Below are 15,037 nucleotides of genomic sequence, written 5' to 3' on the forward strand. Positions count from 1 at the left end.
TATGAAGCCCTTTTCACAGAAGTGGATGCTCCCTGGGGGCTTGGGAGGGCGAACGAGCGGGATTGGGGGCGGGGGCTCCAAGGCGCTCCCGGCTGGCCAGCGGGCTCCGGTACCACCTGCTGCAGGGCTCGGCGGTCAGGAAGGCAAATGTAGTCCCGCGAGTACTCCAGGTGGGTCGCTCGGTCGAGAAAGGAGGAATCGAGGTGCGGGATTCAGCCAGCAACTGAGTCCTGGGCTGGGAAGGCAAGGTACAACGCGAGGACTCGGGTGTATATGCTAATTACCCGTGGCTAGGAGGGAAGCTGGGGGTAGCTGCCCGGTCTTTTCGAGAAACGGGATGGAGTAGAGCAACTCCCGTCTTCACCCCGATTCGCTTTCTAGTGGGAGCTCATCTAGGTTTCCCTGGGGTGGCCCTCTCCTGGGCTAGGCTACCAGGGCGGTGTCACCGCACCCTTCAGCGGTGCGCGCGGCAGATAAACCGAGTGCAGAGCGCGCGAACCTGGTCACGGACCCCACCACACCCAGCCCACCCCGCCGCAGTTGAATCCAATCCCTGCAACGACCGAAGGGCTTCTAGAAGGAAGAGAAGGCGCGGCTGCGTGGGACACTCTAAAGGGCCTACAGGTGTGCAACTTTGCCAGACGCACTGGAGCGCGCCCCGCCCCTCGCGGCCCCGCAGCCCCAGTCCCGCAGGCCGGAGAGACCCTGCGGCGGAGGAGCCTACCAGCCCCGGGGACGCAGGGAAGGGGTTGGGGGCGCGTGCGCCCTTGCAAGCAGAGGGCCATGGGCACGCAGCCTTCCGACCTCACCTCCCAGGTCCTGCGGACTGCGCCCGGCGGATCCCCGCGGCACCTGCTGCGCCCTCCTCCCGCGGTTCCCTGGTCTCCAGCCTCCGGGCCTCGGAAAACTACACGCTCTCTCTACCCCTCTAGGCGTCCCAGTCCCGGGGACGCGCGGAGGCGGGAGGAGAGGGCGAGCGGAAGGGGGTGGGACGTGAAAAGACTGTCCCAGCCTTCCCCGCTCGCCACCCCCACCCCAACTCGGCAGCCGTCACGTGGTGCCTGGAGTGGGAGGTGGGGAGAAGAGAGGAGACTTTTTTGGGTGCTCGGGATCGCCAGTAGTTCCTTCATTCTCCGTCGCCAACTCCAGAGACTCCGTGCTCTGCCACGGAGCTCCAGTCAGTGGAGGGGCGACCCCTCAGCCCGGAGCCCCGGCTCGGGGGATGCGGGCGCCGCCGGCGGCACCTGCGGCTCCTCTCGGCGGCGGCGGTCGCCTCGGCGGCAGCAGAGCGGGCCCCAGCAGCCTCGGCAGCCACAGCCGCTGCGGCCCGGACAGCCTCCGCCGCGGTCGCAGCTTCTGATGCGCCTGCTCGCTCCCGGCCCCGCGGCTCCGGGAGGATGTGGGTCCTCGGCGTCGCAGCAACTTTTTGCGGATTGTTCTTGCTTCAAGGTAAGAAGACGAAGCGGCCAGCTGTCCGGCCAGGCGCGCACACCCCATCCACCCGCCGGCCCCTTTGCCTCCCTGGGCGCCCACCACCGGTCCTGTGCTGCTCTGGGTTTGCCCAGCGGGAGTTTGGCTGCGGCGAGGGTGTTCAGAGGCGCTAGATGGGAAGGTCTCCAAATCCCGCGCTGCAGGAGAGGCGGGAGCGGCGGATTGGTGGGACTCTGGCTGCAGATGGTTGGGCTGCACGGTAGAAAGAAGCTAGGCTAGGAAGGAGGGAGGGTCCGAGCCGCGTGGGATCTCGGCTAGGGAACTGGGGCGACAGACAGCGAACCTGTCAAGTCGTCGGGCGTCTCTAGCAACCCGTGGGAGTGGCGCCGCCGACAGGTGAGCCGCACGCGGGGCAGCCTGTGGCCGGGGCGCGCCCGGGTTGGGTTGCTGCGCTCGGAGCGCGACCGCTGTGGGGCTGGGAGGGGTTGAGCCGGGGGAATTGGGTCTGGACGGCAGCTCGTAGATGAGAGCAGAGCAGTCAGGCTAGAGCGGAGAGAGGTGCGAAACGTCTGACTCCTTCCCTCCAGTACGAGACCGACTTCCAACCCAGCTCTGCAGAGCTGGAACCCCGAGCCGGAGCCCTAGCTAAACCAGCCACGAAAGTGAGGCAGAAATTGGCCGGGGATACACGCCCACACAAACACAAGCACGCACGTACGTTCCCACGCCACAGCCACCCCTGCTGCTTCGGGGGAACCGTCCCGAAGAAAGGTGGGGGACTCGGGGCGCAGCGGCACTTCCTCCAGAGCTTCAGCGTAGGGAGCCTGCGAACCACAGCGCTGGAATGCGGACGCCAAAAATCAAAGAAAACCGAAAAGGCGTCTGCAAAGGCAATCGCAACTGGTGCCAAAATAGCAATTAACTCATTTGTAACCAATTAACAATTAGGCAAATCTTCGGCGCAGACTGGAGCTGACGCAAGTCTCTGGAGCTACTCCGCTCTCGGGCTGCATGTTCCTCCTTCCAACTTCCATGCGGAATGGCCAGGTGTGGTCTTTGTTTCTGGAGCGAGGGTCTAAGGGTCGCGAGCAAAATTCCACTTTATCCCGCAGGACTTTCGGCGGCCACGCCGCCCTCTACTGGCTTCAGCCGCAGTCGCCTTTCTGGGAGCCCCAGGCTCGAGCGCGGAAGCGACGCCGGCTGGGGTCAGCGGGAGGACGGTGGGTTCCTTGGTGGTCTCTGTGAGGCTGGGTCTGAACCCGACTGCGTCTGTCCCACAGGCTTTGCGTTGCAAATTCAGTGTTACCAGTGTGAAGAATTCCAGCTGAATAACGACTGCTCGTCCCCCGAGTTCATCGTGAATTGCACGGTGAACGTTCAAGACATGTGTCAGAAAGAAGTGATGGAGCAAAGCGCAGGTAAGAGACTGGCAGCCCTCCTCCTCCCCTCTCCAGCCTGCGCCTAGGTGGAAGTGAGGGGCCATTGCATTACAGGAGAAGATTGACTTGGATATTATGCACACACTGGTTTATCGCCGATTTACTTTTACAGTGCTGGAAAGATGAAGAGTTCCAAGTTACTTTAATCTCATTAGAGTTAATTACCAGGGCTTCTCCCCAAGGAACTGGGAGGGGGATGTGCATTTAAATGAATGGCTCTCCTCTTTTTATTTACTCCCCTCACCTTCCTCTGCTAAAACCTGATCGGGAGACTGGAAAATATATGGATAACCAGCCCTGCTTGGGCAACTAGACAGTAGCCTGTGAGCAGTGTCAGCCTGAAATATGAAGCTAGTTGAAGTTCCCAGAGGTCAGCGTTTGAAAAATGTGTTTTGTCAGAGAGCCACGCCATATTTCTTTGAAGAACACTACAGGATCTTTATTTAATTTTAGAACTAATGCATCAAATTCCAGGCACAAATTGCCAAGATCTTTCAAAGGAATGTAGTTCCCAGTCCCAGAGGCTTAGCTACTGGCAGGCTGACAGGACCTGGGCACCTGCCAGGTGGAGAAAGAAGGGGAGGTGGGTCTTGCTAGCAGCAAACCTCCCTCATTTCCTGCAGTCTTCTCACTGAGCAGGAGCTCCCGGCCCCTCTCAGGAGTCTTTTCAGAAGTCAAAATCTCCCCTTAAAGTACAACTGGAACTTTGAGGAAATTGGTGAACTAGGGTTTCATTTCCAAGGTCGAATCGACGAATATAGATTTTTGTCATTTTAAAGATGTTGAAATGATAGATGAATAATATTCAGTGAACTCAAGCCCAGCTTCTGTTTAGCTGGCTGGACCGCACTGCCCACGGACCCTGGTGAAGGGCCTGGAATGGTTAAGTGAGTCCTTTAATCCGGTAGCAGATTAATGCAAAAGCTCAAGTTTTAAAGCCAGCATTTGGGGAAAAACAACTTTGGGAATGTTGTTTTCTTCTTAGAGAAGGGTCTGGCTGCACCTTGTGGCTTGCCACTTAGTTACGTGGGAAGGCACTAGCTGGTCACTGTACTGTGAGGTGGGGTGTGAGTGTGTGAATTTCAAGGCTGTTCATTTAGGTGTGGATTCTTTCCACCAGAATCATTCTTCTAGGAAACCGGAAACGTAATCGCTTTCAAAAATAACTTCTCAAAGCAACATGCATTGTTCGGTTATATTGGATGCAGGCTGTTAAAAAACCCAAACAAAACTTAGTGATGGGTCTTTAGCTAAGATTGACATGGGTGATTCTGGTGAGATGTTTCTTGTCTGCTTGTATTTCATTCCTGAGAATTTAATCTGAGCAAAAACGGACTGCCCTTCCACCAGAGGAACTGCTGTGATTTTCATCAGAATCACTCTGAACACTTTATTGCGACTCTCAAATATCTGTAGCTTTCTTCCTGGCAGTAATTTAGAGGCAGACAGAAATGGGGATATGGAACTTGCTCGTCATCCTCCAGGTCACTGCTTACCTGGGGATCATGTTTCATAACCCGGGATATGATTGTCACGAGGAGAGGAAAAGCTGTGAACCAAATTGCAGTCAGAAGAGGTGGCTTTCTGAGAGATATTTCTTGCTTTTTCAAGGTGTACTTTGAAGATGCACTTTGAAAATGGAATTTTCAAGTGTTCAGCTTTTCATCTGGCTTCCCTCTCTCATCTACCCCGCACTGATTTTTGTTTTGTTTTGTTTTTTTTTTTTTAAAAAGGTATCACTGGCATGATAATGCATAGCTTCTCCCCCAGGAAACTGAGCACAGTCAGTGCCTGACCTGAAGTTGCTATTAGCTCAAAGTGGGCGCTATGTATCTTCAAACTGGGTTCCTCTGGCCACATGTCATAGGCTAGAGAGTGACAGACACGAGAGAAATAAGGCAAACTCAGTTGTGAGGTGTGAGACACAGATACTGTTGATGGGCTCAAAGGAACTGGTTAGGGGAAGGATGCAAGTTCTGTGCACGGAGTCTCCTGAATTCAATAGAAACCAGCCAAACACACATTTCTGTGTTTGAAGTTGAAGGTGGGGTGGGCACGCAAGAGGGAGTGGACTGAAATGTCGAAGGCATTTCCATTTTCATTCTGTGGTATTAGAGACCAATCTATTTAAGTGGTGATTAACTCTACCCTTGTCGGCAGGGCGAGAGAGCCAACCTGAAAACTGTTAAGCGAACACAGCTTAGTACACTCAGCAGTGCAGCAACAGCTGACTTCTGTTGTATACTGCATGCACCAGGTTCTTTCTCTGTGCCTTATGTGGGGGTATCACTTGAAATCTGAGAGTCCTCTTTTGAGGCTCCTGTTTCCCAGGCTACCACCCATGGGTGTTTCATTTCACTGCAGGGTCAACTTCTCCCCACCTGTTCAATGATGCTATTAGGTGTGGAAATCAGAGTTGTTTCTGCTTAATCAGTGATACATATCGTTTCAAGAATTTCAGTGCTTTGGAACTGAAAGGGTTTTTGTTGTTTTCGTTTTTTAAAAATTACATTGACTTATCTATTAGAAAAATCATAAAAGGGGGATCTAGCAATCTTCTTTCTATTCCATCTGTTACAACAACCTCCCAAATTTTTCCTTTAAAAGGAGAAAGTCCACCAACTTTTGTAGCACATACACAAAAATTAATCTACATTTGCATAAAGATTATAAGTAAATATAATAGAATTATATTGATAGGAGTAAACCATAAGTGGTTGATTTATAGTTAACGGTGCGCATCAGAACCTGAGAGTTTTGTTCAAATTTACGTCTGGGCCCCTCCTTGGACAGGCCACTTTCAGGAAGTCTGTGGTGGAGCTGGCCAGGGGTTAGCCCCTAAATTGAGAGCTGCTGGTCTGGACCAACCTTTTTGTGTAATAGAGGAGTAAAACAAGAATCTGGGAAATTAGATGTCTGGTCCATATCTGTCAGTCAGTTGTTACTGAGCAGCATCTGCTGCTGAGCATCTGCTCAGTAACATCCTGGGCCAACCCCTTACACAGTAAAATATGTCTCCAGGGTTGCCTGCAAAGATAATTCAGGCAAAGTGCTAAAGACTTAGACAATTCTCATGCCCACCAAGTTCACCTAATAGGCTTAGTGAACTGAGTTGAGTGGATGATCCACAAAATGGATTTTGCAAGAACAGGAAAACGAACTCGAGATTTGTAAAGTCTGAGTGTTATGGCATTTTCCATAGGTAGATAAAAAGCAGGGTTTTAAATGGGCTAAGATTTTAATGCAGCAAGCAAGTTTGATTTTAAGTAGGAATGAAAGGCATTCTTTTTGCAAAAAAAAAAAAAAAAGAAAAACAAAAAAGTAGTGCAATATGCCCAGGCCCTCAGATAGGCCTTTCTGAATTAAGTCTGCAAACTCAGCTCTTATGAATTTTCAGGCAGGTACATTGAATTTTCAAGTGTGAAGTACATTTAAAATTAACCTTTACCTATTCCCCAGATTGGAGAAGGAAATGGCAGCCCACTCCAGTATTCTTGCCTGGAGAATCCCGGGGACAGAGAAGCCTGGTGGGCTGCTGTCTATGGCGTTGCACAGAGTCACACTGAAGCGACTTAGCACCAGCAGCATTCCCCAGACTGGCATTCCTATGGGGGGCTGAGAGAGTTTTCTGCTTTTTTCCCCCTTGGCCAGTTATCAAGAAATAAAGCATGGATTATGGGGAGGGAAAGGCTCCTTTCACTGTCGTTACTAATTGATATTTAAATGTTTGCATAATAAATGACTTGTTCTCTCCAGCTCCGCACTTAATGAGTTAGTGTCTACTTAAGGCGCCACCTTTGATAATGACATTTCTCTTGCTCTGGCTTATCACTGCACTCCGTAAAATATTTCAAATATTGATTTTCACTTCAGAATAGAAGCCCCCCGCCCATGAATTTTGAAACCAGAGTATAAAGAATGGGAATTTGCATTTGTTTGACAGTGCAATCTTGTAATTAGAGTTTTTCCTCTTGACTAGATACAGTGAAAGGGGTATAATTTAATTTTTATAGACTAGCCAATTTCTGCCCTTCGTAAAATATAGCTCTGTCAGTGAGCAAAATGTTACAGGTTCTCCTAAACCTTATTTAAAAGTTAAATGCAGTGTATTGAGAGAAAGTTCATGGTCAGAATCAGTAACCTAATCGATCTCTTCACCCATCCTTTGCAACAGGCATTAATCTATTTGTCTGTTTTGCGATACATGAGTTACTGATTTACATGCCATGTTGCATCTACATTATGGCTGTATAAGTAATGACTATTTTCCTTTTGGATTAGTTAGTTGCTCATTAAATTGGGCGAGCATGGCTTCATGCCTTAGATTACTTTAATACCTTATTTTCTCATGAACTTAAAAGGGATAGCAAGGGAGGACCTGGGGGTCTCTGAAACAGTCATCCACTTTTAGCAGAAAGAAGTAGCAAGTTAACCATGGTCTGTGTTCTCTGCTTAATTTCACTAAGATTGAAAATGACAGGCTACAGTGAGCTTGGCAGGAAGGAAGGGTCAGTTTTGCCAACCAATATTATATCCCAGTCCCTTTATACCTGGGTTCTTTTATTTAAGGTGCACACACATGGCATATATATGTATATGCATATATCTAAAATTTTCCCCATATATATATATTTTTACACAGAATCCTAATTTTTGTGAGAAGAGGTGAAAATATATATCCTCCTTCTTTGTAGCTGTGTAAGTCATAAATGCTTAACCTGAGTTATATTATAGGCACAAAGGTGTTTTCTAATTTTTTCGCCCCAGAACATCTTTGTTCAAAGTACCAGTGATGTCTATCAATCTTCTAGTGCCCCTGTCTGTTCCATATCTTTTTCTTTTACTCATTCTCTCATAGCCTCTCCCTTTTGAACATCCCACCTGCAGCCCTTACTTTCTCACTCTCAAATCCATTTTGAGATGGTTATGGAATCCACTCCAAGAGTAGAGAACAGAAATGTAAAAAATCACCGTATCTTAACTTTGCCGAGGAGACTGCAACAGGTTAAAAAACTTTAAAATAAAAAAGATTCTTATGTCAAGAAAGATATCCTTGTACATTAACATTGGCCCTGCTAAAAAGGTTTCTATGTTAGCCTCAATGAAGGTATGAATTATGTGGGGAAAGATTCTGTATGGTGAATGTCAATATCACTGCCTCTTTCCCAGCGGGACCTTGAAAGAACACCTTTTTCTCCAAGGCAAAACACTTTGCCAATCTGGTTGTTCACTTAAGTTCTCGAGTAAAATATAAAACTTCTGAGGAGGTCTTCAGAGAGTGAATATCAGATGTCTTCAGTCCCCTGGACTCTCCAGTAAGTAAGCATTTGTTTATGTTAACTTTCTAGCTGAACAAGCAGCCAGGGCTGACCTCCCATCTCCATAGATGAAACATTTGAGGATTGATCCAGCTCTCCCACGGCACTAATTCCTCCCACTATGATCTCATGAAAGCTTCCATCATTGATGGTTTTCCTAATGAGTTTAAACAGAGAAGCTTCAAAGCTGGGTTTTCTCTCCCAAGTGAAAAATGAAACGCACTATGAAAACAAAACACACTGTTTGCTTTGAACTCTGATAAGGAAATCTGCTTCCCTTCTATATTCCTGAAATAAAAAGATCTGAATTTACAGCCTGTTTTCTTTCTCCTTCTCCCCTTCCTGCCTTCTTTCCTTCTTGCCCGCCTTCCCCTCTCCCTCCTCCTACCCTGTTCTCTCCCCATCCCTTTCTCTCTTTTGTTCTTGTTCGATGACTGACGGACTTAGATTCTAGTGCTCAAACCCCGCAAAGGTTTATTAGCACTCTGTGCAGAAGTAGTCCACACCCCAACCCCTGTTGTCAGCTGTTGTGTGAAAAGGGGACCTCTCTCTGGTAGGGAGCGAACAGCCATGTGCCAGGCTTCCCAGGAACTTTGAAGAGGTTACTCAGTTACTGCACGTCCCAGGGGCTTAGCTTCCTCCCCTGTTATATGCCAAAACAAGTTACCCGTCGTCTTATGAGATACAGCAGGGCAGTGAAGAATGCTGGCAGTCTAGTCACCTTAAGGTACCAATTCTAAAGGTGGAAACCTGCAGGAATTCTCACCAGGAGTTGCTTCATTCACTCTCCATAGCTGCCTCTGAAGGCTGGCCCAGATAACCTGGCTTAACTCTACACATTTTCTCGGACTGAAGGAGTCCTTGCATTTAACTCTTAACTCCTTAAAATAGGATCCTCACAATTAGCCTGGAAGGTCCACAGTGAGATAATATATTCACTTGATGGTTGGTGGATCTCAGATGCAGAGAGATTCAGCAGTTTGCAAAGGACCACACTGCAGGCGGGACTGAAATTCAAGTCCTTCCCTTCCCTGGGAATTTTTTTTTCAATCATTCTAATGTCATTTGTTTTTCTTTTTGTATTTTTAATTACAATTTTATTGAGATATAATTTATCATAAAATTCATTCTTTTAGAGCTGCAGTCCCCAGCCTTTTTGGCATCGGGGACCGATTTTGTGGCAGACAACTTTTCCACAGACCAGGGTGGGGGTTGGTGGTTTCAGGATGATTCCAGGGCATTACTTTTATTGTGCACTTTATTTCTATTATTATTCTATTAGCTCCACCATAGAACATCAGACATTAGATCCCAGAGATTGGGGACCCCTGTTTTAGCACATAAAATTGATTGTTTTTAGTATATTTGCAGAGTTGTGAAAATAATCTAATACCAGATATATGTCTAATTCCAGAACATTTTCACCCCAAAAAGAAACCCTGTACCCTTTAGTTGTCACTAATCTGAGAGCTACTAATCTACTCTGTGTCTCTCTTATTTGCCTATCCTGGACATTTCATATAAATGGATTCACACAATCTGTGTTTTTCTATGATTGCTTCTTTCACTTAGAAGAATGTTTTCAAGGTGCATCCATTTCACACCCCCTTTTGAAGTGCAGTTTTCCTCTTGCTTTGCAGAGGTCGAAAGGGAAACTCCGGCTTGGCAAGTTCTAAACTATAGAATGGGGTGGGGTGAGATGGGGTAGGAGAGGGCATAATTGTGAACCTGGAATTCCGTGGGCTAATTAGCCAAACTGCTACGTTGAACTAAAAACCTGTGCTAAGAGCAAGCTGTCTCAGGAAGCCATAGGGCAATTCATAATCATCAAGAATCTGTTCCGTGCTCAGCACTGGGCTCCCCATCCGTTGCCTCCACATCATTGCCGTCTGTTAAAGGGTTAATTGACTTTTCCCTGTTGTTGTTCAGTCCTCAGTCGTGTCCTTGTCCGACTCTCTGTGACCCTACACCAGGCTTCCCTGTCCTTCACTATCTCCTGGATAGTGCTCAGATTCATGTCCATTGAGTTGGTGATGCCATCTCATTCTCTGCCACCCTCTTCTCTTTTTGCCTTGAATTAGTTGTTAGCCACAAGAATCCTCAGGGATCTGGGTGGGCTATGACTGATACTAGAAGCTTTTATCCGTGATCTCAGCTGCCCATCCCAACATCTGGCGTCCTCCATAGACCACAGCCCTCAAGCATCCTGCATCACTTAAGCTAGAAGAGATCTTCATTTATAATTGCAAAGAAGAGGTTACCTGGGCACAGAAAGTTTCCTTTTCTGAGGGCTTGCCTAAACAGTTTGATCAGTCCAACCCCTCGTTCTTTCCTTGAGAAGGCCTGAGGGTAGAGCAGGGGGAGAAGCATTCTGGGGAGAGATTTTGGCTAAGGAGATGCAGTTCTGGTGTGGTTTTATCATCTACCATGCATACTTCGTAAACATGTGCAAATCTATCCATTTTTCCCCCATACCAAATCACTAATGAAAGCTTCATGTAGGCATAACTGTTTACCCCTTTAGAAGGTATAAGTTTCTTCTGTTATTTCCTTCTCTGAGACTAAGCTGAATACGTCTTTGCCTAGTGGTACAGGGATTGTCTTTTGGGGCTAAGAGAATTGCTGGTAGAGGACAATGTGTTTCCTCCTCCTCCGGGCATTTTATAAAAGGCCATATCTAGAACATAGGATCTTCAATCAAATCTGTGATGAGTCAGGCTGAAGTAAACAAAGGAATTATGATATATGTTCCTAATTCCTTCTATCCATGGTAAATTTTGGGCCGTGGCTACATTGTGATTCAGGAACTTGCTTCACAAGCCAGAATTATACTGCATGTTCCCTTATTAATAAATGGCTTCCAGTGTTCTGATTGCTTGCAACAGTCCAAAGCAGTGCAGTAGATGAACTGAATTAAGTGCTTTCAATAAGGTGAAACCATAAAGACTTTGTAAGCAATTGCTTCCCCCCGCCGCCAACAGTATATTTTAGTAGAATAAAGCAGTGATGGTTCATGACGTTGATTGTGAGCTTTATGACTTTACAAAAACCAGGAGATCCAGATGCGAAAATGATGAAGTGTTGTATTATTTTAAGGAAGTTGTGATACTTGGTCCAGTGCATTTCATTTCTCAGTGGACATGGACAATAGCTTTTTATGTTTTTCTATTTCTTGGACTTGTTGGTGAGAGCGGAAGATTGGTAGAAAGCGTGCCGGGGCATGTGGTCCCCGGTGTGGCCCTCCGCGCACTGTGGTCCACGCACACTGTACTTGCCCTGAATGTGAATGTGCAGAGCAGCTTCACATGCCCTGCGCTGAGGCTGCTTCAAAGAGCACCGGTGTGAGCAGGTGTCTTGAAAGTGATGCTGGGTGATGGGGATCCTGTACTGTTTTGTCGCTTATGTAAAAGCTAGCAAACCACTTGGGTTTCCCATAACTTCAGAAAACCAATACAGAAATAGCAAGAGGCAAGCAGGTTGACTAGTTATCCACCCCATGAGGCCGTCCAGATGGATCTTGGCTTCAAAGCCAGCTGTGAGATCCTTTTGAGAATTTCTGTGGCTTCAGAAGGAAAGGCTGTGGGCAGATGGGGCCCACACCCAGAGAGGGAAGAGTTCGCTGACTTTCTTTATAAAGGCCGAACATTATTCTTCTCAGCCTGTCCCAGGCTGTTGGAAGGGAGAAAAAGAAGCAAGCAAGTCAGAAGCAGATGTTTTACATAAGAGCAGGTTAAGAGCCAGAGAGACTAAACCAACTTTGTGGTAAAACCTGGGTCTGTGTGTACAAGCCAATGGGGCCCTGCCTACCTGTGCCTGCGCTTCTAGTATTGACCTTGGTGATGAGAGGATGACAGAGGGATGCTCTGACAATCTCCAGCCAGCAGCTTGCACGGCACTGGATCCTTTCGGATTTTAGAGCATCTGTTCCTAATAGAATTGGATTGTAGCTTCATTCACTAGCGTCCGTGTCTGGTGCTCATCCCTGCGCCCAGAGCTCCCGAGCACAGTACCCACCTCTTCCTTCCCCTCTGCCTCTCCCTTTCTCCCCCTACCTTCTCCCTGTCTCCTTTCATGCACAGACACTTCCACTCACTCACTGCTATGCAGACACCCCAGAAATATCTGCCGAATAAGTATGCTTGAAAAATCGAGTTTCAAACTAAAATAAATAATTTATCTATTGGTATTTTAGAAGTATTATACAAAACATGAGGGGGCTTAAATCTCTATCATAAGAAGAAAAGAACGGAGTTGAGTATACTATTGGCTTTCTCGTTACACTTGAATGGTCTACATGCCCATTAATGGCACATAAGAAACAGCTCTGAAGTGCAGTGCACCCCAGTTTTTCTTGGGTGTCAGCTTTTAAGTCTGATCTGGCCGTGCTTTGAATAAGCATGTTTTCTGGAAACCACACACCCCAACTCCTACAACATTCAGCTAACTTGGTAGTCAAGCCAGTTGGGGACAGGTGACCATCCAGCCAATTCCATCAGCTAGAGGTATGAGTTATGTGGAACTCCAGTACATCGAGATCCACCTTGGTTATGAACTCCCTTAGGAAGAAAACCAGTCCTCCCACGTAGTCATATTCCCTCAACAAACCTCTGTTCCCACCAGGCCTCTCCCACACAGGAGATGCAAATTGAAAATACATCTGAAGATGTCCCACAAGACAGAGGTAATCCAGACTTCCAGCTGGGGGATGTACTTCTAAACCATTTAATTTCAGAAAATTAAACCACAGAGAGAAGCAGGAAAAGACGACTATGTTTTTGCTCTCCTGTGGTCTATCCTGCACTTAAATTATTTAACTTGGCTCTAAGAACTAATTGTTTGTATTCTTGCCCTGTTTGTTGAATATCGTTAATATCATTGTCATAAAACCTGGATGCCATTCTTATGTTGAAGCTCGAAGAAGTTCTGACTGCAATAGCTTCATGCACTGAGAAAGCATTTTGGTCTACTCCTCTTGTTCATAGGTCATAGTTTCAAAAGAGCATTAATCAGCCATTGCTGTTGCCAGATTCCTTTAGTTCTTACCTCCACCTGGACCTCACTTTCTGTGCCACTTAAGAATGTCTTCAGTGTCAGATAACAGAGACATAAACCCCATAAAAGTAGGTATTGTTTGCCTAACAAGATTGTCCAGGAGTAGGCTGTCCTGGGGTTGTTTCCACAACTCAGTGATGTCATCAAAGATTTTCTCCATTTTCCTAAGTGTTGGTTTTCTGTCCATAGGCTAATTGACTCTTGGTCACAAAGTGACTGCTTGTATTCAATTAAAGGGAAGGGATAGCACCAAGGAGCTTTTATCTTCAGCTTTTCCTTTTACCGACAAAGCAAAATCTCTCTTTTCACATTCCCTCGGAGATACTTCTCTTTATCTTTCATTGATCTGAATGCTGTCTTGTGGCCATTATTTGTTGTAAAGGAAGAAAGCAGCGGGTGACTATGGGGTGGACAACTGTCAGTGTCTGCCAAATCACTTTCTGAAGAATCCTTGCACAAAATTGGGAAGAATCAAGCTCAGTGCGTCCAGTGCCGCCCCACCCCCACCGGAGCCGTTTTGCCGCCGAGGTAAATCTGTATGCATGAGATCTTGGGGCCCCATGACGTTAATGTTGCCCTTTGAGAACAATAATCAGAAGGACTTCAAGGTTAAAAATGCAAGAGCCTGGCTTCATAAATCACTGAAGGCACTCTCCTTAACGTTACTCACTCTTTTGCCTAAAACAAGCATTGAAATGCATTATCAGAGGACCTCCATTCATGAATCACTGCCACTTTGTTTCTGGCCACGCCTTGTGGTATGCAGAATCTTAGTTCCCAAGCCAAAGATCGAGCCTGTGCCCCCTACATCGGATGCACACAGTCTTAACTACTGGGCCACTGGGGAAGGCCCCAACTGTCACATATTGGAAAAGGAAAAGAGCACATGTGCTAGCAAATGATGTCCTGACTTTTTGTTCAAGCTGTGTGTGACATTTCAGAATTTTGGTTCACTGAATGATGAGATAGAAGAGTATAAATTTTAGTGTGAGGATATTTCCCCAGGAGAGAATGGTGTTTCATGGCGAAAAATACAAGGGTGCCTTGGGTTAAATGCTTCGATGTTCTTGAATCATTGCACCTAGAGCCATTTTGCCATCAAGGACTCTGTTGTTCCTAGTTTGGGTAAATCTGTATGCACAGAACTGCTTATTAATCTTTGGGCCCCTTGATGTTAATGTTGCCCTTTGAGAACGATAATCAGAAGGACTTCAAGGTTAAAAATGCAAGAGGCTGGTTTCATAAATCATTGAAGGCACTGTTGACACTGGGATAGTGAGTCATAAAGATCTGTTCCCTCAACCCCCCAGGCAAACTGGGGGACAGAGGCGCTAACTGAGGAAAAGCAAGTGTCTACAGAAGCCTTCCTGGCTCAGAAAGTTATAAATGAGCAGAGAAGTCCACATCTAATGTGAGACTCAAGTAAAACTAACAGTTGGCATCATACATTATGGGTGGGTTGCTTGTGTGCCATAATTAAGTTGGCATCAGTGGTTAACAGCCTTGAAAATTAAACTCAACAACAAAATCAAAGGCTTCTGAATAATGAAGTTAACACATTCCTATTATGTGGAAAAAGAAGGTCCTTGCATTATCTTGTTTCATGTCTGTTTTCTTGACGATGTGGCTGTTGTTCAAACAGACACGTTTGTTTTTACTCTTGGGGGGCTCAGAGGGGTGCTTTGGGGCTCCCCTCAATGGCCGGGCATCAGGACAGATGTACTGTGCAGACTTTGTCACTTCCTCTTTTTCTTAGGCCTTTAAAAAATGGACTGTCAGCATTCTTGTTTGGTTCCT

General features: G+C 46.8%; 1 protein-coding gene across 1 annotated transcript in view; it reads left to right on the forward strand.

Moving 5' to 3' along the window:
* Positions 1–1,222: 1,222 nt before the first annotated feature.
* LYPD1 (LY6/PLAUR domain containing 1) overlaps positions 1,223–15,037 on the forward strand; it is a 49,017-nt gene continuing 35,202 nt past the window's right edge. Inside the window, exons 1-3 of the mRNA XM_052636263.1 lie at positions 1,223–1,292; positions 1,420–1,449; positions 2,712–2,849. Coding sequence (XP_052492223.1) covers positions 1,223–1,292; positions 1,420–1,449; positions 2,712–2,849 — 238 coding nt within the window. The remainder of the gene's footprint in view (positions 1,293–1,419; positions 1,450–2,711; positions 2,850–15,037) is intronic.

Source organism: Budorcas taxicolor, chromosome 2 (genome assembly GCF_023091745.1).
Source record: "Budorcas taxicolor isolate Tak-1 chromosome 2, Takin1.1, whole genome shotgun sequence".
Lineage (NCBI taxonomy): Eukaryota > Metazoa > Chordata > Mammalia > Artiodactyla > Bovidae > Budorcas > Budorcas taxicolor.